The 21804-nt window shown below is 54.1% G+C and overlaps 2 protein-coding genes across 3 annotated transcripts; one reads left to right on the forward strand and one right to left on the reverse strand.

Annotated features, from left to right (window-relative positions):
- Window positions 1–1912: 1912 nt before the first annotated feature.
- PKLR (pyruvate kinase L/R) lies at window positions 1913–10836 on the forward strand. 2 transcript variants are annotated; one of them, XM_005610041.4, is made up of 11 exons: window positions 1913–2044; window positions 3220–3402; window positions 5633–5724; window positions 5822–5953; window positions 6103–6289; window positions 6660–6930; window positions 7054–7204; window positions 7488–7640; window positions 7735–7901; window positions 8644–8825; window positions 9481–10836. In XM_005610041.4, the coding sequence occupies exons 1-11, from the start codon at window positions 1945–1947 to the stop codon at window positions 9585–9587; spliced, it is 1725 nt and encodes a 574-aa protein (XP_005610098.1). In that variant the 5' UTR covers window positions 1913–1944; the 3' UTR covers window positions 9588–10836. The 2 variants fall into 2 exon arrangements, with proteins under 2 accessions (XP_005610098.1, XP_014595335.1); XM_014739849.3 differs by lacking the exon at window positions 1913–2044 and adding an exon at window positions 2331–2607.
- On the reverse strand, window positions 10329–20573 carry HCN3 (hyperpolarization activated cyclic nucleotide gated potassium channel 3). The gene is made up of 8 exons (XM_001498812.5): window positions 20105–20573; window positions 16817–17246; window positions 15735–15896; window positions 15097–15315; window positions 14532–14678; window positions 13868–14108; window positions 12871–13035; window positions 10329–12379 (listed from the first exon to the last, which is right to left on the reverse strand). The coding sequence occupies exons 1-8, from the start codon at window positions 20386–20388 to the stop codon at window positions 11679–11681; spliced, it is 2349 nt and encodes a 782-aa protein (XP_001498862.1). The 5' UTR covers window positions 20389–20573; the 3' UTR covers window positions 10329–11678.
- Between the last annotated feature and the right edge of the window lie 1231 nt (window positions 20574–21804).

Raw genomic sequence — 21804 nt, forward strand, 5'->3', positions numbered from 1 at the left:
GTCTCAGGCAGGGCTTGTCAGGAAACTGAGGGCTCTCTTAAATGAGATCATTTGAGGAGTGTTTCATAACAGGATTCTATTCAAAGGTGCGGGCAGGGTGTTACTAAACCGCAAGGGATGGGGCCTTACTCCAGATCTAGGAACAGTGGGCTTAGTTACCACCCTTGGGATCCCAGGGGATGGAGAGAGAATGGTTCCTAGAATCTGGAGAGGGCCCCCAGGCAGGAGCTGGGGCCTACAGCAACCTGACGGGGGAGGGGGCAGGCAAATGCCCAGCCTTCCTCTCCTCCGTCTCATCTCCTATTGGTGCCCGTCTCCACTGGCCAAGCCCTACAGAGGCTGTGGGGCAAGGCCTTCAGCCTCCTGGCCCCAAAGCAGATTGGAGAAGGGTAGAGAAAGGATCTGGAGTGGCAACAGAAGATGCCCACACACCCTGCTGGCCTCAGTTCCCTCAGCTGTAAAACAGGCTATTAGGCCAAACTTCCTTCTAGGTTGTCGTGGTGATAAAGCAGAGGCTGCACATGAGGCATTGAATGCTGCTCCAGCATATGGTAAATGCTCGATGAACAGGTCCTACTGTCTGCCTATTGATTTTAATGATTAGTTAGCATCTCAAACTTAGCCTGTCTAACGCTGAACCCTTGAATGTCCCCCATCCCCCCTGCAAACCTATTTCTTCCCTAGTCTCACTGAGCAGCAGCACCATCTGCCCAACTGCTCAAGCCAGACTCCTCAGTGCCATCCCCATTCAGGGGATGGAAGCTTCCCTCTCCGTCTCCCCACTTCTCTCTGTCCTTCCACTCTGTCTGCTCTTCTCCAAATACATCTCAAATCCGCCTCCCTCTCTCCACTGCCACTGTGCTAGTCCATCAACCTCCCACCCAGATTACTCCTGAAACCTCTCATCAGTCTCCCTGCACTTACTCTCACCCTCCACCGCCAGCCACAGGGCTCAAAAGCATCAGTTGGCTGTCACTTCCCTGGGCAAACCCACTGTCCTGCATGGCCCTACTTCAGTCTCCAATTTCTCCACAGACCAGGCCCCTCTACTCCGGGCACATGGTCTCATGGCAGCTTTCCTTCTCCTTACCACTGGGCTTTTCTCTTCCTCAGAGCCTCGGCATGCATTATTTCCAAGCCCATGGAAAACTCCTTGCTTCCAATTGTCCCCACTGGTTCCTTTTCATCCTTGAAATCTCCACTTAAATATGATCACTTCAAAGAGGGCTTCCCCAACCACGTCGTCTAAAATATATTCCCTTCCATTCTTCCCAATGGCTTCTCTGTTCCAGCTCCTTGATCGATTCCTTAATAGCACTTACAAAGTTTGTAGTTATAGATTTATTTGTTTGATACTTGTTTATAGTCTCTCTCCCCACCACACTGTAAATTCCATAGAAGGGAAAACGTCCCATCTGTTTTGCTCACCACTGTATCCTCAGGACCTGGCACACAGCAGGTGCCCAATAAATATTGAAGAGCGGTCAATGAGCATGGGAGCCAATGTTATGATGATGGTCAGGCTATCACAGTCCTTCCAGAGAATCCCCACACACTGGCAAAGTGCTCCCCATCCCCTTTCTTCAGGCTCCAGGCTCTCCCCTAAATGCCCTGCTTCCTCGCTTCACCCAGGACTAACTTCAGTAAAGTACAAAGAAAAAGGGGCTGCATCACCGGCAAAAAAAATCTCTATTTAGGTTGATGACCAGACAATGTGAATGGATTGAAAATTTATCAGGAAAAATGGATGAGAGAGGAAAAATGCCAACAGACAGGGGCAGAGAGCCAGCAGGTCTGGGGGAGGGCCTCTGTGTGGGGACAGAAGCAGCCTACTGGGTGTGCCCCTTTCCTTTTGTCTGGCTCCCTTAGATAAGACCAGCAGTTTTGTTATCCTCTCCCCCTCTCTCCACAGTCGCCACAGCCCCAGTCCCACACTTTGAAAGCATGTCAACCAAGGGGAGCAAACGACTCCAGCAGTCTTGGTCACGGATCTCTAAGTCCCAAAGGGACTTAGCAAAGTCCATTCTGACTGGGGCTCCAGGAGGTAAGAAGGGGCAACAGAAGCCATTGAACATAGAGGGGATATAGGGTGGGAATCAGGAGTTGGGGGGCGGGGGGTACAAATGATCAATATGTGCTCCTGGCTAGGAGGCATTTGAGGAAGATCTCTGTTCATCTGAGTTCTCCCATGTTAAGTTGTAGACCCTGGTCTGGGCCTCTTCTCCTAGCCCTTATAGACAGGGCAGAGGGGAGCCTGCAGCATGGGGCCATGGGGCGGAGCAGAGGGGAGCCTGCAGCATGAGGCCACGGGGTGGAGCAGAGGGGAGCCTGCAGCATGAGGCCACGGGGTGGAGCAGAGGGGAGCCTGCAGCATGAGGCCACGGGGTGGAGCAGAGGGGAGCCTGCAGCATGGGAGCCATGGGGCACTCCCGTGGTTCCTGGACTCTGACCCCTGAGGCACAGGGCTTCCAGTGTCAGGGGAAACACTGGTGACACTTTAACCAGTACGCAGAACTGATCCCCAGCCCAGGTGGACCTCACGCCTCTGACAGCCTGACAGTGTGGACCAGACTCCCAGAGACAGGCAGGCGTGCAGTGGCATGGAGGGTGAGGCTGGAAGTGGGGTTCCTCTGGGCTGGCCTGGGTCAAGCTACAGGGACCCCAGGACCTGGAGTAGCATTGAGGGGGATGGGGAAATTCAGAGGAGATAGGGTGGAGGTCCAGCCAATTGCCAGAGGTTTGAAGGAAGAAAACAGAGACTTTAGGAGAGGAGACTGGGTGATTCTGGGCCTGAATAATGAGGGACCACTGTGGACTAGAAATAGGGGCTGAGGCTGAGGGAAGTCAGCAGCTGAAGGGCAAGAAGTTCGGGAATTGTGAGAAATCAGATGGCTGAATGGTTGAGAACTTGAAACTAGAGTTTGTCAGACATGGATGTGAATCCCATCTCTGCTACTTAGAAGCCGTATGATCTTGGGCAATTTATTTAATCTTGCTCAGCCTCTGTTTCCTTATCTATAAAATGGGAATAATTATAGAACATTTAACAGGACCTGCTTCATAGGATCCTTGTGACTACGTAAGATAAAGTATGCACAATGCCCAGCTCCTAGGAAGGACTCAACAAACCTGAAGAGCCGAGGGAAGGACTAGAGGGTGTGCTGAGATGAAAGGATGGGGAGGAGAGGTAGGGGTCCAGGCAGCCACCTTCTATTGCAGGACAAGCGGGGTACCTGCGGCGGGCCAGCGTGGCCCAGCTGACCCAGGAGCTGGGCACCGCCTTCTTCCAGAGGCAGCAGCTGCCAGCTGCTATGGCAGACACCTTCCTGGAGCACCTCTGCCTGCTGGACATTGACTCCGAGCCCTTGGCCGCACGCAGTACCAGCATCATTGCCACCATCGGTAAGCAGCCTCTACCCCCCCCCCCCTCCCCAGAGCACCACAGGGCCTCTTGGTGCTTCTCAAGGTGCTTCCCCATCTTTTGTCTCTTTTGAGACTCCTCCGTATATGACAGAGTCATTCATTCAACAGATATTTGTTGAGCACTTGGTAGACAAGGTTTTGGGCCCTGGGAGTAGATTCATAAATAAACAAAGATCTTTACGCTTGGGGAGCTGACAATATAGCTGGCTGGGACAATAAATGATAAACACAGTAAATTATTAAAAATAAATAAGTTATTTAGTGTGTTAGAAAGTGATGAGAACTATGGAAAAAAGAAAAATAGATCATGGTAAGGGGCATTAGGGATGTGAGAGTGGGAGGCAGGTTGTAGTCCTAAATAGAGAGTCAAGGTAGCCAGTATTCAGAAAATTAGACATGAGCAAAGGCTTGAAGGGGATGAGAGAATAAGCCATGCAGAACTCCAGGGAAGAGAGTTCTGGGCAGAAGGAATGGTTAGTGCAAAAGCCCTATGTCAAGGAGGCTGGAATGGCCAGAAGCCATCAAAGGCAAGAATTGCAGAAATGAAGAGATTGGGGAGGGTGGAAGATCATGGAGGCCTTAGTAGGCCATTTTTAGAATTTGAGTTGAGTTTTCCTGCCTGAAAAATGGGAAACCACTGCAGAGTTTTGAGCAGGGGGAATGACACACTCTTATGTGTGTTTTAACAGAACCACCCTGACTGCCGTATTGAACATAGGTTGGGGGTGAGGGTAGAGGCAAGAGCAGATGCTGCTCCTACGGTATTGCTGGCTCAGACCAGGCGGTGGCAGTGGAGGCGGTGAGAAGTGATCGGATTCTGAATGTATCTTGAAGGTAGAGCTGACAGGATTTCCTGATGGATTGGATATGGATGGGGGTGAGGGCAAGAAAGGAGTGAAGGATGACTCCAAGGTTTTTGGCATGAGGAACTAGAAGGATGCATTATCATCTGAGCAGGAAAGATGTGGTGGAAAGATTTGGGGCAGGGAGCAGATCAGGAGTTCAGTTTGGGGCACGCTGAGTTTGAGACGCATACTAGACATCTGAGTATGATATAGAGTAGGCAATCAGACACACAGATCTGGGTTTGGGAGAGAGGTCTGAACTGGAGATATAAATTTGGGAGCTGTCAGCACATAGATGGTATTTAAAGCCAGGAGACTGGTTGAGACCACAAAGGGAGTGAAGGTAAGATGACAGAGAAGAGAATGGGGCATCTAATGTTAAGAGGAGGAAGGAGCAAGAGAGACTGAGAAGGAACAGCCAGCGAGACAGGAGTAAACTGGGAGAGGGGGGCGTCTCGGAGGCTGAGTAATGAGGTGCATCAAGGATGTGTGTCCAATGCTGCCGTGGGGCCTGCTAAGATGAGGACTGAGAACTGACCATGAGATTTAGCAACAACACTGAGGTTCTTGGTGACCTTGACAAGAACAGATGCAGTAGAGAGACGGAGGCCAATGTCTGACTGGAGTGGACACAACGGAGAATGGGAAGGGGGCAGAACTGGAGGCAGCAAGCACAGACAATTCTTGCAATGAGTTTTGCTGCAAAGGAGAGCAAAGAAATAGGACTGCAGCTGGAGGGGGAACTGGGATTAAGAGAATTTTTTTATGATGAAAGAAATAACAGCAGGTTGACATATTGATGAGAACGATCGAATAAAAAGGAAAACATTGATAACACGGAGGACTGGAGAATGGCTGACTCTGTCTCTGAGCGGGTAAGAAGGAGACCTAGCGCGCAAGTGGAAGAAGTGGCTTTAGGGAGGGACTGGAGAGGCTGGCCAGCTGGCTCTCAGTTACACAGCTGCCCTATCGGCAGAGCAGGGATGGGAGAGAACTCAGCTCTCCTCAGTCAGCATGACACCTGCCAGCTCTAAAGCCCGTACCCCAAATGCTGTCACTTGGCACCCATCCCCTGCCACACCTCCTCCGGGTTACCCCTATACTGCAGCACTTACTGCCAACCAGGTTACCTCAGGCCTGGCTGAAGACACTCCCCTCCAAGACCCCCACAGTGTTGCCTCCCCAGGGAGGCAGGTGTTGGCTGGAGAGGAGAACGGAGTTTCTGAGCTGTGAGCAGAGACTGTGTCAGGAATAAAGGTCAGGTAACAGGACTTCTGTGGCATGGGGCATCTCTGAGGGTGGTGATGGGTTTGGTTTTCTCAGGGTAGGGGAGAAAGTTGTCTGAGCGGGATCTGTGTTTTCAGGGCCAGCATCTCGCTCCGTGGAGCTCATCAAGGAGATGATTAAGGCTGGGATGAACATTGCGCGATTCAACTTCTCTCACGGTTCCCATGAGGTTGGGGCAGGGCCAAGGGGAGGCAGGCGGGGCTAGAGGATGCCCCAGGGTCCTGGCCAACTTCACCTGAAATCCCTGTTCGGGTTCCTGCCCCCAGTACCACGCTGAGTCCATCGCCAATGTCCGAAAGGCAGCAGAGAGCTTTGCAACTTCTCCGCTCAGCTACCGACCCGTGGCCATCGCTCTGGACACCAGGGGACCAGAGATACGCACTGGGATCCTGCAGGGGGTGAGAGGCAGGCCGGGCCGGGCCACACTTGGGGGATCAGGAAGGGGGTGATAGAGCACGGAGACAATTGCCCGTGCGGGGAGTGTGGGGAAAGGCTGACCCAGGATAGCATGGGGCAGAACTCAAGACTCCTCTGGCTCTGCCCCTAGGGCCTGGAATCAAAAGTGGAGCTGGTGAAGGGCTCCCAGGTGCTGGTGACCGTGGACCCAGCATTCCAGATTCAGGGGAACGCGAACACCGTGTGGGTGGACTACCCCAATATCGTCCGGGTCATGCCACTGGGGAGCCACATCTACATTGACGACGGGCTCATCTCCCTACGGGTCAAGAAAATTGGTGCGGATACGCCTCCCACCCTAGCCATGCACAAAACTTGAATGCACTTTCTTCCCTTGGGCTCACACGCTTGTCCTGTAGATCCACCACACCTTCCCCTGGCCAGCATCCTTCCCCACCCATCTCGGTCCCCAGAGCCCCAGCATCCCAACTCCTAGGCTCACCCTGAGTTGGGGCTGGACTGGCAGGTTAGTTGTTTCTTCCACAGATGTCCACCCAGTGCTATTTGGTGCAGACCACGGGCCAAGGGTGAAGAGACGAATAGGACATGGTTCCTGATCTCTTGAGGGTCCAAGCCCCATGCTCCTTCTATCACGATTATGCCCCAGGCCTCACCCGTGACCTAGGCTGGCTCTTTCTATGCCCGCAGGCCCAAAGGGGCTGGAGACTGAAGTGGAGAGTGGTGGCCTTCTGGGCAGCCGGAAGGGCGTGAACTTGCCAGGCATCCAGGTAGACCTGCCTGGGCTGTCCGAGCAAGATGTCCAAGACCTGCGCTTTGGGGTGGAGCATGGCGTGGACATCGTCTTTGCCTCCTTTATGCGGAAAGCTAGCGACGTGGTTGCCGTCCGGGCTGCTCTGGGGCCAAAAGGACAGGGCATCAAGATCATTAGCAAAATCGAGAACCACGAAGGAGTGAAGAAGTGAGTCCCAGTCTTTGTCCCTATCAAGCCCTAAGCCATCCCCACTGCTCCTCCTCTTCTTCCGCCTACCTCTTCCTGTCATCTTCTGGCTCTTCCCCAGCCCTGACTCCCCCAACCGCCCAGGTTTGATGAAATCCTGGAGGTGAGCGACGGCATCATGGTGGCACGGGGTGACCTGGGCATCGAGATCCCAGCTGAGAAGGTTTTCCTGGCTCAGAAGATGATAATCGGACGTTGCAACTTGGCGGGCAAGCCTGTTGTCTGTGCTACACAGGTCTGGAGTGAGCCCTCAGGGCTGGGGCCCTCTGTGGGACGCCTGAGGGTGAATACCCCACCATAGGCCTATAGCAGGCTTGCTGTCCAGCGTTTGGTCCTCAAACAACAAAGTTGGGAAGAAATACCGTGACCCCCATTTTCAGATGAGGAAACTGAACAGCCAGGATCACACAGTTTGTGACGGTGACTCTGGCTTTCAGGGCACTCTGAGAGTGTGGATGTCAGAGAAGTAGCTTGTCAGAGTGTGACTCCTACAGCTCTGACATCCAGATGTTCCCCAGATGCTGGAGAGCATGATCACGAAGTCCCGGCCAACTCGGGCAGAGACCAGTGATGTGGCCAATGCTGTGCTGGATGGGGCTGACTGCATCATGCTGTCGGGGGAAACTGCCAAGGGCAACTTTCCTGTGGAGGCCGTAAAGATGCAGCATGCGGTAGGAGCTCAGAATGCAAGGCATTTGGGTCGGAAAACCAAACCCCTTCCAGATGCCAAGGTCCCTGCCCAGCCTGACCTCCTGGTGCCTGCAGATTGCCCGGGAGGCAGAGGCTGCAGTGTACCACCGGCAGCTGTTTGAGGAGCTGCGCCGGGCAGCACCCCTGAGCCGTGATCCCACTGAGGTAGTCGCCATCGGCGCTGTGGAGGCTGCTTTCAAGTGCTGTGCTGCTGCCATCATTGTCCTGACCACAACTGGCCGGTGAGGGGGATACTGGGAACACTAAGACAAGGCTTTGGGTCAGGGGCAGGCTGGGATGGGCCACAGGCTTGGGTTTTGTCTCGTCATAAGCGATGAAGAGTATCATTCTAGCACGAGAGAAGAGGTAGCTATGAGAGCTGGAGGCCAGGAGAGGCGTGTCTTAGAGCACACTAGGAATTGTGCCGGTGAGCTCTAGGGGGTTGGAAGGAGAAGGCGGCATCACTGCGTGCTTTGGCTTCCAGGCCATTTGGGCTCTTAAGGCTCAGAGGCAAGTCCTCTGCGTTTAGCCCACAAAGCCTTACAATGCTGAGGTGCTGCCGAAGGTCCCAGAAGGTCTGAGTTCAAGTCTTTGCTCTGAAACTTAGATATGACCCCTTAGCTAAGTCAGCCCAGCTCTGTAAGCCTCCTGAGTTTCCTCAGGGGGCTGTGAGGATTAACAGGAGACATTTGTAAGTTGAGTACTATGTAAAGGTACATTCTCAGAAGGGTTTTGTGTTTCTCAAGGAGGTTTCTTATTATCTCATTTGATGTATCCTTTATGATCTCATATCTTCCTGGGTGGTAAGAAGGCAGGCATTCTTACACCCATTTTACAGGTGAGGAAACCAAGGCCCAGAAAAAGATGATGATTTACCCAGGGTCACACAGCTTGTGGGTGACACTTGAACCAGAACCCAAACTCTTGTTTCTTGGTTCAACAGTCTTTTCTCTGTTCTGGGCTGACTTTCTGTGTCTCCTTCAGCTCAGCCCAGCTTCTGTCTCGGTACCGACCTCGGGCAGCAGTCATTGCTGTCACCCGCTCCGCTCAGGTTGCCCGCCAGGCCCACCTATGCCGAGGAGTCTTCCCCTTGCTCTACCATGAACCTCCAGAGGCCATCTGGGCAGACGATGTGGATCGCCGAGTCCAATTTGGCATTGAAAGTGGTGAGCCACCTAGACTTCCTCCCAACCCGCCCCTGGATTTGTATCATAACTCCCTCAATCCCACTTCCCACACCCCTCAAAAGGGCCTTGCGTCTCTCCTCTCGTCCTAGATTTTCTCTGTGAGATTCACTAAGACTCAGAGATATTTTGGCCTCTAGGGGCGGGGAGGGGGGGGTGGGGTGGGGTGGGGGGTGGGGGATGCTGAGGGAGGAGGGCAGAGAGAGGTCAGGGTCATCCCTAAGAAGTCAGCCCACCTGCTGTCTACACCAGGTGGTTAGAGCCTGGTGTGACATAAGGAGCAAGAGGTGAGAGGAGAAAGGGGGACCCAGTCCCCTGAAGCTGGAACTAAAATTTAATTTACAACTGGCTATGACTGTACCCCACCCCTTCCTATCTGATAGCAACACAGGCGGACAGACTTGCTACTTAGGAACACACCCCATGCCACCCCACAGACAAATCTGCTGCTCTAATATACTGCCGTGGTCACATTCCCTGTGGTGCCACCTGTGGGACACCTTGTATGGTTTGCCTCAGGCCCCTTATTCCCTACAGAATGGCCTTAAGGAGATGGAGGGTGGTGGCTGGTTCTTGTTACAGGGCTGGCCTGGGTCTCTCAATGGCTGATTGTCATCCTCTCCCCCTACCATCCCAGGAAAACTCCGTGGTTTCCTCCATGTCGGGGACCTGGTGATTGTGGTGACAGGCTGGCGGCCTGGCTCTGGCTATACCAACATCATGCGGGTGCTGAGCATATCCTGAGATGCCCCTCCCCCTCTGACCCAGCCAGCCCTGGATCCCATCCCTTCTACCCACGCCCTCCACCTCACACCCCTCCTACAGCCCCATATCTAAGTCTTGTCTACCCCCAATTCTCCCTACCCAAGGCCACATCTGCCATCTAACCCCATTCCAGGGTGCCCCTTCCCCCTCTTCATTTCACACAGGCCCTGAAAGTCTGTGTCCAATTAAGCACTGGCCATCCAGCTGCACCAACTGTAGATTCCCTGCACCCAATGCTCTCAGCTGAGCCCTAAGATGCTCTGAGCCTTTAATCTCAGCTAAACTGGTTAATTCTATTCCCCCAGGCTTCCCACGCCTGGCGGGAGGGGGGAGAGGGGAATGGAGTGATCCTGTCCACAGTCCCCACAAAATCACTACTTTAAAAATATCCCATTTCCAGGCAGTCTGACGTTCTCATACGTGGCCCTCATGCTAAACTGCGCATCTCCCAAGGAGTGCCACCTCTTCCTTCGTTGTGACTAACAGTGACATCAAAGCACCCCCCTTTTGGGAAAGCCAGGGTAGATGTACGCTGGGAGCGCCGAGAGTGGGGGACTCATCTTGTCACTATCTTTACAGCCTCTGCTGGGCCTGCAGGCCACTCCCCGGTTGCCGTCATGCCCACCTCATGCCTCGCTGGGTTGGACACCCTGCTCCCTCCCCCTGCACCCAGAAATTCCTTCGTGCCCACTTTGTTCCACACACACACCAGGAGCCAAATGAGTGTCTCTCTTTTCTTTTTAAACCCAGCTGTTTGGAAGCAATTATAAAACTTCTCCCACACACCCAGAACCCCAGAACTCCTCACCCAGGAGAAAAGGAGATTTAGGATCCCAGCCCCATGTTCTCTGATGCTGTGGAGTAGGTGTGGGGACAGAGGTGTGGTAAGGGATTTCTCTTGTCCCTGAGAAGGCAGAGGTGCTGGCTGGCCTGCCTTTCCCCAGGCTTGGATAGCTCGGGCCCTCCTGAACCACCAGCAAACTCAGTAGGGAAAAAAAACCCTAAAAGTAAAAACAGTCCTGTTCCCCCTCTTGGGGGGCCCGTCCTACCCCTACCCAGATAGGGAGAGGATTCCAATACTGCTGCCAATGGAAATGGGCAAGGACCACAAGAGCTGGCATGGTGGGGCCCTGTGCCTTCCTATCTCCTTACCAGGAGGGGAGGGGAGGGATGAATAAAGGAATGAGTGAATAAGATGAATGGATAATAAATTAAATTAGCAAATGAATACATAAATACAATTATTAAATGATTGAACAATTAAGAATAAATAAATAAGGAGGAAGGGAGGAAGGAAAGAAAAAAAGCCATCTAAGGATTCAGCCACCAGCTCCCCACCGGGGGGGATCTAGGCTGGCACACTAAATAAGGAGGTGCCAACTATCCCTTAGCTTCAAGGGGGACACCACTGGGGCAGGGGCACAGGGAGTAGGTGGCTCCCAGTTTACAAAAAGACAGTTCTCCCACAGAGACAAAGAGCGCAGGGAACTTGGCAGGAGATGTGTGTTCCACTCTGGTGGTATAGACAGGGAGGGTCCATACATGGCAGTGAAGGTGATGCCCATACTGAGGACTTATGACATTTGTTGACAGTAATGGGGGCACAAGTAATTGGCAGTGCCCAGCTATGCTAGGGGGACAGAAAGATAACCGTGCCAGGCAGAACCTGCAGGGTCATGGGCAGGGAAACAGAGACATCTAGTTACTTGGCAGTGATGGTGGTGGCAAGTACTTGTGCTTAGTAAAGTGGGATCACGGGTCCAGGCCTGCACCTGGCAGGACCATGGCTGAGGGAATACCCTTGTCAAAGGGCTTGGAGTCACTTCTACTTGGCAGTGGAGACATACAGCACTCAGCACAGTGCCTTGAACACAGTAGGCGCTCAGTACATTTGATGGATGGGTGAATGGATTAGGAGGATGTCAAACAGGCTGCAGGGTGCCTGAGCTGAGGACAGAGACCATCTTCATAGTAGTAAGGGGAAATATCCCATAGGGCATTGTTTCAGGTCCCCTCAGCCTTCCCCAAGAGGCACCTGCCCTCGGGCACACACTACTGCACCCAAGGGTTTCACATGTTGGCAGAGAGCTGGGGGCCCCGGGGGGTGACTGGCTCAGGCACCGGTGGCCTGGGGGGCTGGGCTGTCCCTGGAGGCTTGGCCAAGAGCCCTGAGGGGGGCAGGCGTTCACTTCCTGAGCCCTTCCGCCCCGGAGAGCCATCACCTGCTGCCCGCTGAGGCAGAGAGGGTTGGGAGGCTGAGAGTGGGCGGCCCCGAGGTCCTAGTCGCCTTCCACCTCCTCCTGGGGGGGGCCCCAGCAGGGACACCTGGGAGCGCCCAGCCCGGGATAGGCTGGCGTGGAGGGTTCGAGCAGGTGGGGCTGGCAGGCGGGAGGTGGATGCCCATGGCCCCCGGGCCAGCAGAGGGCCAGCTCGGACAGGCACCAGAGGGGAGGCTGGGGAGCCTGCTGAGCGTCGAGCAGAGCGAGCAAGGAAGGTGGCTGGAGAGTCGGGGGAGAGGGGCAGAGGGCTCCGCTGGTGAGTCAGGGCAATGGCCACATTGGACGTCACGGCAGCTGCCTGCAGGGGCGCGTGCACCAGTGGCTCCCACAGCACTGGCTTTCCGCTGAGCCGAGCTCCTGTGCCTGGGGCCAGGCCACGAACACCCCGAGCCATGTCCCTGTCGTGTTGCACCAAGTGCTGCTCCATGATGCCCCCACTGCTGCCAGGACTCGGCTCAGAGCGCTTCCGCTGTAGTATGGAATTCTTCTTGCCTAGAAATTTTCCCAGGAGGGAGGAGTTAAGCATAGGGAAGAAATCCAACATGAAGGTTGGACATCAAAGAGTGTGAGGGGAACAAGATGGAGTGAAGGGATGGCGGTGGGATGAGGGTAGAGGATGGGAGTCAAGAGTATGGAGATGGGGTTGGGGGATGGAGATTGGGAGATGGGGGTTGGAGGAGGAGGGTCTGGGGATGAGAGTATGTATCAGAGATGGTGAGGGTCATGGACTGGTACTCAGGGAGGAAGGACTCAGGGCATGGGGACTCGGGGCGATACCTCCAGGGGAAGGAGATACTGAGTGATGAGGACAGCAAGCCGCAGTGTTGAAAGGCCTTTTGGGGGTATTTGCTGGGACTGGGGTGGACTAGGGTGTGATGCTGAGGTACTAGAGCCTCGGCCCTGGGACGCTGGGGGCTTCCTGCCCTGGAGATAGGGTGAGGGCACAGCCTGGACCCAGAGCAGACAGGGTGGACAGGCCTCACCAATGCGGCGCAGCCGATCCATGGCCACAGTCTCGAAGGCGCGGCGCATCATGGGGAACTCCTCGAGCACCGCGTTGAAATGGTCCACACTGAGCGAGTAGAGGCGGCAGTAGGTGTCGGCCCGCACGCTGGCCGTGCGCCGGCCCCGAGTCAGCAGACAGATCTCTGCCCAAGTTGGGAGGAGACCTTCAGAACCACTGTTCCCAGAGCTCCCTCTCACTGGGCCTGTGGCAGCTGACCCAGCTTCCTCAGGCTCCCCCCAGACGGGGAAATTAGTGACTACCAACCCACCCCAGGCTCCTTAAATGCTCCAAGCATTGTCCCTCTCCAGACCCGCACAATTACCATCCTTCTCACTCTCTCCATACTGAAGCTGACAAACAGGAGGTTTTGCTGGCCGCACACTCCTACTGCACTTTAATTCCCACCCACCTCCACTGCTCTGTCCCAAGGGGTAGGCTTGGGGCATGTACTCTCAACTCTCACCCTTTTGAATGAATGCCAAGGGCAACCCAAGAGAAAAGTAATGCCAAAGGGCAAAGGGCAACACAATAGGGATGCTGGAGGGGGCCAGAGGTTTGGGGACTGAGAGATTATATGAGCCTCAAGTCACTTGGGGCAGCAGCTGGCAGAACTGCCCCCACTGCCACAAGCTGGGTCCCACCAGGGAGCCACCAAGCTCAAGCCCCTGGAACAGCACTGCTTTATTCCTATCTTTCCCTCATCTCGTAGGATCCTCAGATTTCACTGCTTAAGGGTTCTAAAATGCCCACTAGCCCAGAAATTTTCAACCTGGCTGTACATTAGAATCCCTTAAGGAGCTTTTTATAAATACGGAGCTCCAGGCCCCAGGCCCAGAGATTCTGATTAAGCAGGCCTGGGGAGGGGCTGGAACTCTGTGATTCTGCAGCACAGCCAGGCAGGGACCCTGATCCAGGGGAGCAGTCGCCCTCTGTCCTCTGCTCCAGTCCCCCCACCCGCCCTGAGGCCTGCTGACCCCCAAAGTAGGATCCGTCAGTGAGGCGGGTGTCCCGGGCGCCACGTGCCAGCACACTGAGCAGCCCATGCTGGATGAAGTACATCTTCCTGCCCACGGAGCCCTCACGCACCACCAGGTCCCCTGGCTGGAAGACCTCAAAGCGCAGCTTGGTGAGCACTGCCGTGACGAAGCTGGGGTCGGCGTGGGCAAACAGCGGCATGTGGGCCACCAAGCCCCGGCAGGTGAAGTTAATGATCTCCTGGGCAGGGGAGGGGCCTGTTAGGCAGGCTGTGCCCCCTGCCCCGAGGTGCCCCCATTGAGCTCATCTGTCTCCAGAGGCCCCACCCTTGGGGTCATGATCTGCCAAAGGATGGGGATGCTCCAGTGGGCCTGGGACCATCCCTAAGCTCCTGACCTCAGAGCTCTCCCATGAGCCCTTGCAGGACCATCCCCCTCAAATAGAGAACCCTGCAGCCCCTCCCCATGTATACTTCACCCCCATAAGAGCTTCAAGAAAGACCTTAGCCCCTAAAAGCCCCCCAAAGGCCTGGCCTCCCATGGGGCCCACTGCAGGCCCCATTCTGTATAGGTGCACCTGCTGACCAATAGCCCCTACCCTACACAGCATCCCAGAAGCCCAGGTCCTTGAAGAGCCCCCCTCCAGGGCCCCGCCCAGTCCCACCTCCCGCAGCGGCTCGCTCAGCTCGCCCAGGATGCTCTCCTCATCAAACATCTTGCCCTGGTAGCGGTGCTCATAGTACTCGTGGATGCGCTGCCGGGTGTCAGCTGGCAGCTTGTGGAAGGACATGTACTGCTCCACCTGCTTGTACTGGAGGGCCAGCCGAAGGCCAGCAGGCAAGGGGACACAGAGACAGATGTGGGGCAGGAACAGCATGTGGGGTGTATGTGGAGGAAGATCACAGACAAGGGCCAAACCCAGAGAGGTGAAACATGGAGACAGACGGGGATACACACAGCCACCGAGGGACACATGGAAAACGGTGGATACAGGGAGGACACAGAGCACAGTCACAGGAAAACCCAGAAATGGGCAGAGGAGGGGTCCAAGGACAGGGGCACAGGTCCAAACAAGGAGAAGTACACACAAGGTCACGGGACACATGGACATGGGGCAAAAAAGGACACAGAGATCCAACAGGGGCATGTGTCAGAACGGGCCTCAAGTTGAGCTACCCAGCCTCCAGCTCCCTCCATGCCCACCCCTTCCTTCTCCTGCCCCTGCTGACCTTTTCCTGGTACTGACGCCGGGAAGAGTCCAGTGACTGGATGAGGGCGGTGGCGTGGCCGATGAACATGGCGTAGCACGTGGCGCCCACGATCATGCTGAGCATGGTGAGCCAGACGTCGGGCATGCCAACAGGTGCCTGCTGCCCGTAGCCAATGCAGAGCATGTGGCTCATGGCCTTGAACAGGGCATGGGAATACTGGCGGCCCCACGAGTGGTTCTAGGGGGCAGAGTGTATTGCAGAGCTGGGCATAGGCCCCTCAGAGCCTCAATGTCCTTCTGCCCCCTTCTCTCTCTCTTTCAGTCCTTCTACCTGCCCCCTTCTTCTTCAGACTTGCCTCGCAGGAAGACACTTAAGTTTGCTTCTGGGGAGCCTGAGGCAGAAGGGGCCTCTTTTGCAGCTCGGAGGGCCTCAGTTTCTGCCTAGCTTTCCTTTCCAGCCTGCTGCCTCCAACACACAAACACTTCTCCTGAGTCTCTTTCCCCTCTCCTCTTACCTCCCCACCTCCTCACTCCTGTCTTCTCTCTTGATCATCTCTCCATCATCTCCCACCTCCTGCCCGCTGTGGTCATCCCTGCTACTCGGTCAGAAGAGCCCTTGGAAGGCCCAGGAGAGGCAGAGCCGTGGGGAGTGCTCACCACCATGTGGTTGATGGAGACCCAGCAGTCGGGAGGGAAGTCCTGCAGCATGGGGACCAGGAACTGCAGACAGCCATCCCAGTGACATAGCAGCAGCATCATCCCGATGAGGTTGAAGATGCGAACCACGGCACTGGCCAGGTCATAGGTCATGTGAAAGATCTGAGGAGTCCGAGGAGGGGCTACTGTGGACAGGAACCCCTCCCTGCCGGTCCTCCTCCATTCCCAACCTTGCAGATGCTCTCTCTGAACTTCTCTCTAGCCCCAGCCCCCATGAGTTTTTTAAATGTGGCTCTTATTCATTTGTATAGAGCTTTACAGCGCACATACATAGCTAACACAAGTAGGTTGTGTTTCTACTCTCATAGATAGGAAAATTGACACGATCATGTACTCAGAATCACACAGTAAGTGTCACAGTAGAAACTCAAAAAGGTCTACTGTACAAATTGCCCAGATGCAGCCTGGAAAAGAGGAGAGAGGGCATTTCAGAGTGTAACGTCCCCAGGGCATGTGTTTAAGGAGTAATGCCGGCAGTCCTCTTCCTCTCCAATAATAACAACAAGAGGTAATTTACTGAGAACATACTGTGAGCCAGGCGCTGTTCTAAGTGCTTTATAGGTATTAACTCCTTTAATCCTTATCACCCAAGTATATTCACCATTTCCACTTTATAGAAGAGGAAACCAAGTCTCATATAGTCAATAGTAAAACTGGGATCTGACCACAGGCAATGAAATTGCAGAGCCCACACTCTGAACCACTAAACTCTGCTGCCCTGCAGTTGAAATTCCAGTCTCTCCCACCGCCCGCAATTCTTAACTCCCTTCCCACATCTTCTCCCAGAGTCCAGCTAAGTATTTGTCCAGCAGCTGCGCCCCAGCCTCCTGCACCACCATTCTCACCTTGGGACCCTATTCCCTGAACACTTATTCCGTCTCTGCTTCTCCCCAAACAGCTCTGGAGAGAGCCCACCCTCAGAAGCCTCACCCATCTGCGCCCCCCTAAAGTCACCAGAAGCCCCACCCATATCCCTGTCTTGGAGGAGTGTGCGAGCCCCCCTGCCCACCTCCCCGCCCCACCTCCTCCCACTGGTGTATGTAGCGGATGAGGCGAGAGAGGCGGAGCAGCCGCAGCAGGCTGAGGATCTTGGTGAAGCGCACGATGCGCAGAGCCCGCGCTGTTTTGTAGACCTCGGCATCCAATCGTGGCTCCAGCTCTACCACCAGGAAGATGTAGTCCACAGGGATAGAGGAAATGAGGTCAACCAGGAACCAGGTGCGCAGGTAGCGTGTGCGGATGGCCCGTGGTGCCAGCAGGATCTCAGCGCCCTCCTCTACCACGATGCCTGTGCGGAAGTTGAGCACCAGATCCAGCAGGAAGAAAGTGTCAGAGAGGACGTTGAAGACGATCCACGGAGGGGAGTTTTCCTCCTTGAAGAAAGTGATGCCCACGGGCAGCACAATGAGGTTCCCCACCATTAGCAGGAGCATGATCAGGTCCCAGTAAAACCTAAGGTGGGGATAGGATGGGGAATAAGACCACGATGATATTTCACCAGCCTCTAAACAGCAGTCTGACACAGCCAAGAGTGGGCAAGGATACAGAATAATGGAATGACCATTTGCAGCTGGTGGAGGTATAAATTGGGAAGACTATTTGGGAAAATAGTTTGGCATTATCTAGTAAAGTTAAACATTTGTATTCCCTGCAACTCAGCAGCTCCTTCCTAGGTATATACACACTCATGGGAAACATGTGCTCCAGGAGATATATACAGGAATAGCAGCATTAAATCTGGAAAGCCCAATGTCCATCAGCAGAAAAACGTAGATAAATAAGATAAACACAGTAGTTAGATACACTGTGATGTATTCATGCCCTGGAATACTATACAACTGAGAAATCCCCCAACTTCAGCTACATGCCGCAGTATGGATGAATCTCACAAATTTAATGTTGAGAAAAGAAATAAGAAACAAAAGGATACATGCTGGATGATTCCACTTGTACAGAGTTCAGAAACAGGAAATCAGTTCCAGAAAAGTTAGAGTACTGGGTTTGGGAAAGGAATATGAGAGCTGTGGGGAGGTTTCTGGGGTGTCAGCAATGTAGTCTCTCTTACCCTAGATAGTTGTTACATGAGAGTTTGCTTTATAATTACTTTTTCATATATATATGGCCTGCTATATACTATACTACTATATATGACTCTACCATGTAAATATATATCCTAATTATCCCTACTTTATATATACATATGTATCTTCTTAATATGTATAAAATATATACATAATTCTCTTACATGGTATGATCTATGTCACTATTATTAAATATTTTAAATGTTAAAAAAAGATAAAGTACTCTGTGCTAATCTCACAGAGTTGCTGAAAAAATAGCCACTGAGACAATGGATGTGACAGTGCTGTACAAGTTCTAATTGGTGTTATGACTCACCCACCCTTTATCCCCAGATTTCTGAAGAGGTTGCTGCTTCTCCCATCTCCAGCTCTCTGCCCATTCTTAGTCTAGGACTTCAGGCCCTCCCCAGCCTTCCCCACCCCATCTCTCCTCGTCAGCACAGTTGGACCCATGGTTCCTGCTTCTCTGCTGGGATCTGCTCATCTGTGTCCCAGGGTGGGGGTGGTCTGTCCTGCCTCCCATTTGAACTAAGCTTTTCAAGGATACCCCCATCCCCTGCACAGCACCTCAAAGAGGGCTGCACATACAGAGATGCTCCATAGGAGATTCTGAGGCAAGGCTTGAAGTTCTACACTCTTTTCCTCCCCTAGCCTCCCTGTGCCCACTGGGACTCTGGCTGAGACCAGGCAAGGGCATGGGCAGGGGGAAGTCGCACTGCTGTGCTGGAAGCTGTGGAAAGAAGAGGTCAGCAGGGAGCTAGGTGAAGCCTTCATTCAGAGAAAATAACTGGACAATCTGAGGGTCCTAATTAGCTATGATGGTTTTAATTCCAGGACACATCTAATTGCAGCATCAACCCACGACCCAGCTGGGTTAGGACTCCAGGACCCAATCCCTTCTGACTCTGACTACAAAGTCAATCCTTTCAGCCACTGAAAGAAGCTTGATGGTCCCCAAGTCCAGGCCTCCAGGAAGGCCCTGGGACTGTGTGCTTTCAATCAACAACAAATCCTCGACCCACTCTTGCTCTCACTCCTGGGCCACTGGAGAAATCCTGTAGTGTGAGTTGGGAGAGGAGAGGGAAAGAGGGTTTGCCTAGCCATAGAGCATCTTCACAGCCTGACTCACAGGCAGTCACAAGCCTGGCTGGTGATGCAATAGAGAGGACGGAGAAAAAGCACGATAATAAGGGGGATACAAGGCTTCTAGGGGATACATCTGAGGGTGAAACGGGGGAGGGGAGGGAGATCCACAGGACACTAGAAAAGGTGCATTGGTGGGGTGGGAATGAGGCAATAAAGAAGAGGGGAGTGGAAGGAACAATGAGAGAAAGAGGAACGTTTAGGGAGTTTGTATGTCTGTGGATTCAAAATGATGTCTAGGTTCCCAGTTGTGTTTCCAGGCTCCTGATTCACACCTCATCCTTTCTGCTCATTTCTCTCCCCAGGTTAGGTGTTTTACACACATCCTTGCCTCATCCAAAAGCTGTCCTTCATTTCCTCCAAGGACAGGGCTGCTCTCCTCCCCTAGCGACCTTGATATAGAGGTACAGCCTGATGGGGACTATGAAATGGCCCCACCCCCACCCTCGGTCCCTTCTCTCTGGTAGTCACCTGGGCGGTGGCCATGCCCCTGCGTTGCTGCCTCAATCCGAGTCTCGGCCCGGCCCCGCCGCATCCCGCCTTCAGCACCGTGGACAGCGACAGAACTGTCCAGACCCGCCCCCCGCCCCCACTCTCCTCCCAGCGTCCCTAATTTTCCTGGTAGCCTGCCCTGCTGAACCAGGCAGGTCCTGGGGGGGGGGGGGGGGATGGGGTGGGGGGAAATAGCGGGGCTCGGTTTTCCCCTCAGGCTGACTCCGAGCCTTGGAATATGACATAATTTCCCAGATCCCCAGCAAGCAGGACTGGAGAAGGCAGGGGTTCCTAATTCCAGTAGTCCCTGTGTTCCATGGGGGGATGCCGGGTTCCTGAAACGGGAAATCCAGATCTCTGCTTGTCCTTTCTGGTAGCCCCAGCCTGTGAAGTCACCGAGGGCCTCTGGCTGGGGATCCCTCGCCCAAGAATTCCCAGGCTAGGTTGGGGGAAATGCCTTTCTCGCCCCACCCAGGGACCCCTGGGCCGGAAATGAAGTGACCGCGGAGGGTGGGGCGGCGGACCCAGCCCCCGTGTGGCTGCCCGTGAAGGTGGGATCTGTGTCCCCCGCCCTCTCTGCCGGGCCCCCAGTACCGGAAGTCGCTGTAGGGGTGGATGATCCAGGCCCCTGCTGACTTGACCCTCTCCTGCTCGATTTCCACTGCTTTGTGGCTGCCGAACACGCGAAGGGAGAACTTGTTGACCGTGGGCTGGAGCAGCGTCCCGAGCTGCCTCCTCTTGGGCTCGGGCCCGGACCCAGACCCAGGGGTCGGACCCGAGGCCGCGGTCGCAGACGCCGGTGCAGCAGGAGGCGCCGCTTCCAGCCCAGGGGTCGCCCCGTCGCCGGCCGGGGAGGTCGGCCTTTGCTCCGCCTCCATGACGCCCGCCAGCTTACACGCTTGGCCTCCCAGACCCTACCACGGCCATCTGGGACCCCCGACCCCTCCCGGAGCCGGAGCCGGCGCAGCCCCTCGGGCTCAGAGCGGAGACGTAGTCGGCTGGGAACTGCCTGCGCGCGGGGCGGAGGGGGTGTGTGCGACAGACACTCCGGCGGGCAGCGGGCGGCTTGCGCTGCGCCCCCTGGCGAGGGCCGCGGGAAGGCTGGGTAGGACCGGCGGGGGCGTGGCCGTCCGAAAGCCATCCCGGGAGCGGGCAGGGCCAACAAAGCCTGTATCCTGGAAGGACTCTGAGGTGGGCGTGGCTTAGCAAATACGGGACGTTCTCCAAGTATAGAAGAAGGAGGGGAAACAGCCAGAGCCATGGAGAGGGCGTGGCCTAGAGTTGATGGGCTTTTATCCACTGAGCGCCAGGGAGGTGGAGCCGCCGGCGAACGGCGGGAAAACCGGACGCTGGTTGTAGCTCGTAAGAATCGGGAAGGCAAGGGATTGGGGACCAAGGGAAAAGGTGGGGAATAGCTTTTTTGAGATTCTTCCCCACTCTCGCTCATGGACTTTCTGCTTTCCACTTTCTCCCTCTCGGCACTCTCCTAGGCGTATTCCTTCCTTCTGATCTCCATACTGCTTCTGTTAGTACTTCACTTACGAATTCATTGTGCTAACCTTCACCATGTCCGACTGCCTGTCACTGAATGGACGCTGAGGATACAAAGATGAATACAAAACTCCTAGCCATAAAGCCACTGCTTGTCTGTGCCTGCAAACAGACAGAACAGGTAAACTATAGTGCTATGTGATGTTAAGTGCTGTAAGTTCCTAAATATCTCAAAGTTACCCCTCATCTCCGTTTCTTATTGCCACTGCCTTATTTCAAGCCCTCAGCATTTTTTCACCTAGATTATTTCAGAAACCTCTAAAAGGGTCTCTAAACTCTCCCAGGTCAATTCTATTTCCATAGTCTGCCAGAGTTACCTTCCTAAAATCTGAATGTAACTATATCACTTGCTTACTGTCATTTAAACTTCCCCATCTTCTATAGGATTACATTTAAGCCCCTTAGAATGACGTACAAGGTCTTGCAAAATTTGGACCTAGTTTCAACAGTCTCTCTTCTGATAGTCTCTCTCTTGAAAGCCAGGACTCCAATCATGCTGAAATGCTTTGTTCTGTCTTGTCTCCAGTCCTTTGCATATATTTTCTCTGCGTGGTATTATTCTCCTCCAATTCACTTTCCAGCAGTTGGTTCAGATGTCATCTCCTCTAGGAAACCTAAAAACGCCTTTCCAACTCTCCTCTCCCCAGCTACGATCTAGTCTAGAGCTTTCTTACAGCGCCCAGGGCACTACTGTTTATGACAGCTTTTACCATAGACTGCCACTATTTGGTTACAGTTCTTTC

Source organism: Equus caballus, chromosome 5 (assembly GCF_041296265.1).
Source record: "Equus caballus isolate H_3958 breed thoroughbred chromosome 5, TB-T2T, whole genome shotgun sequence".
Classification (NCBI taxonomy): Eukaryota; Metazoa; Chordata; class Mammalia; order Perissodactyla; family Equidae; genus Equus; species Equus caballus.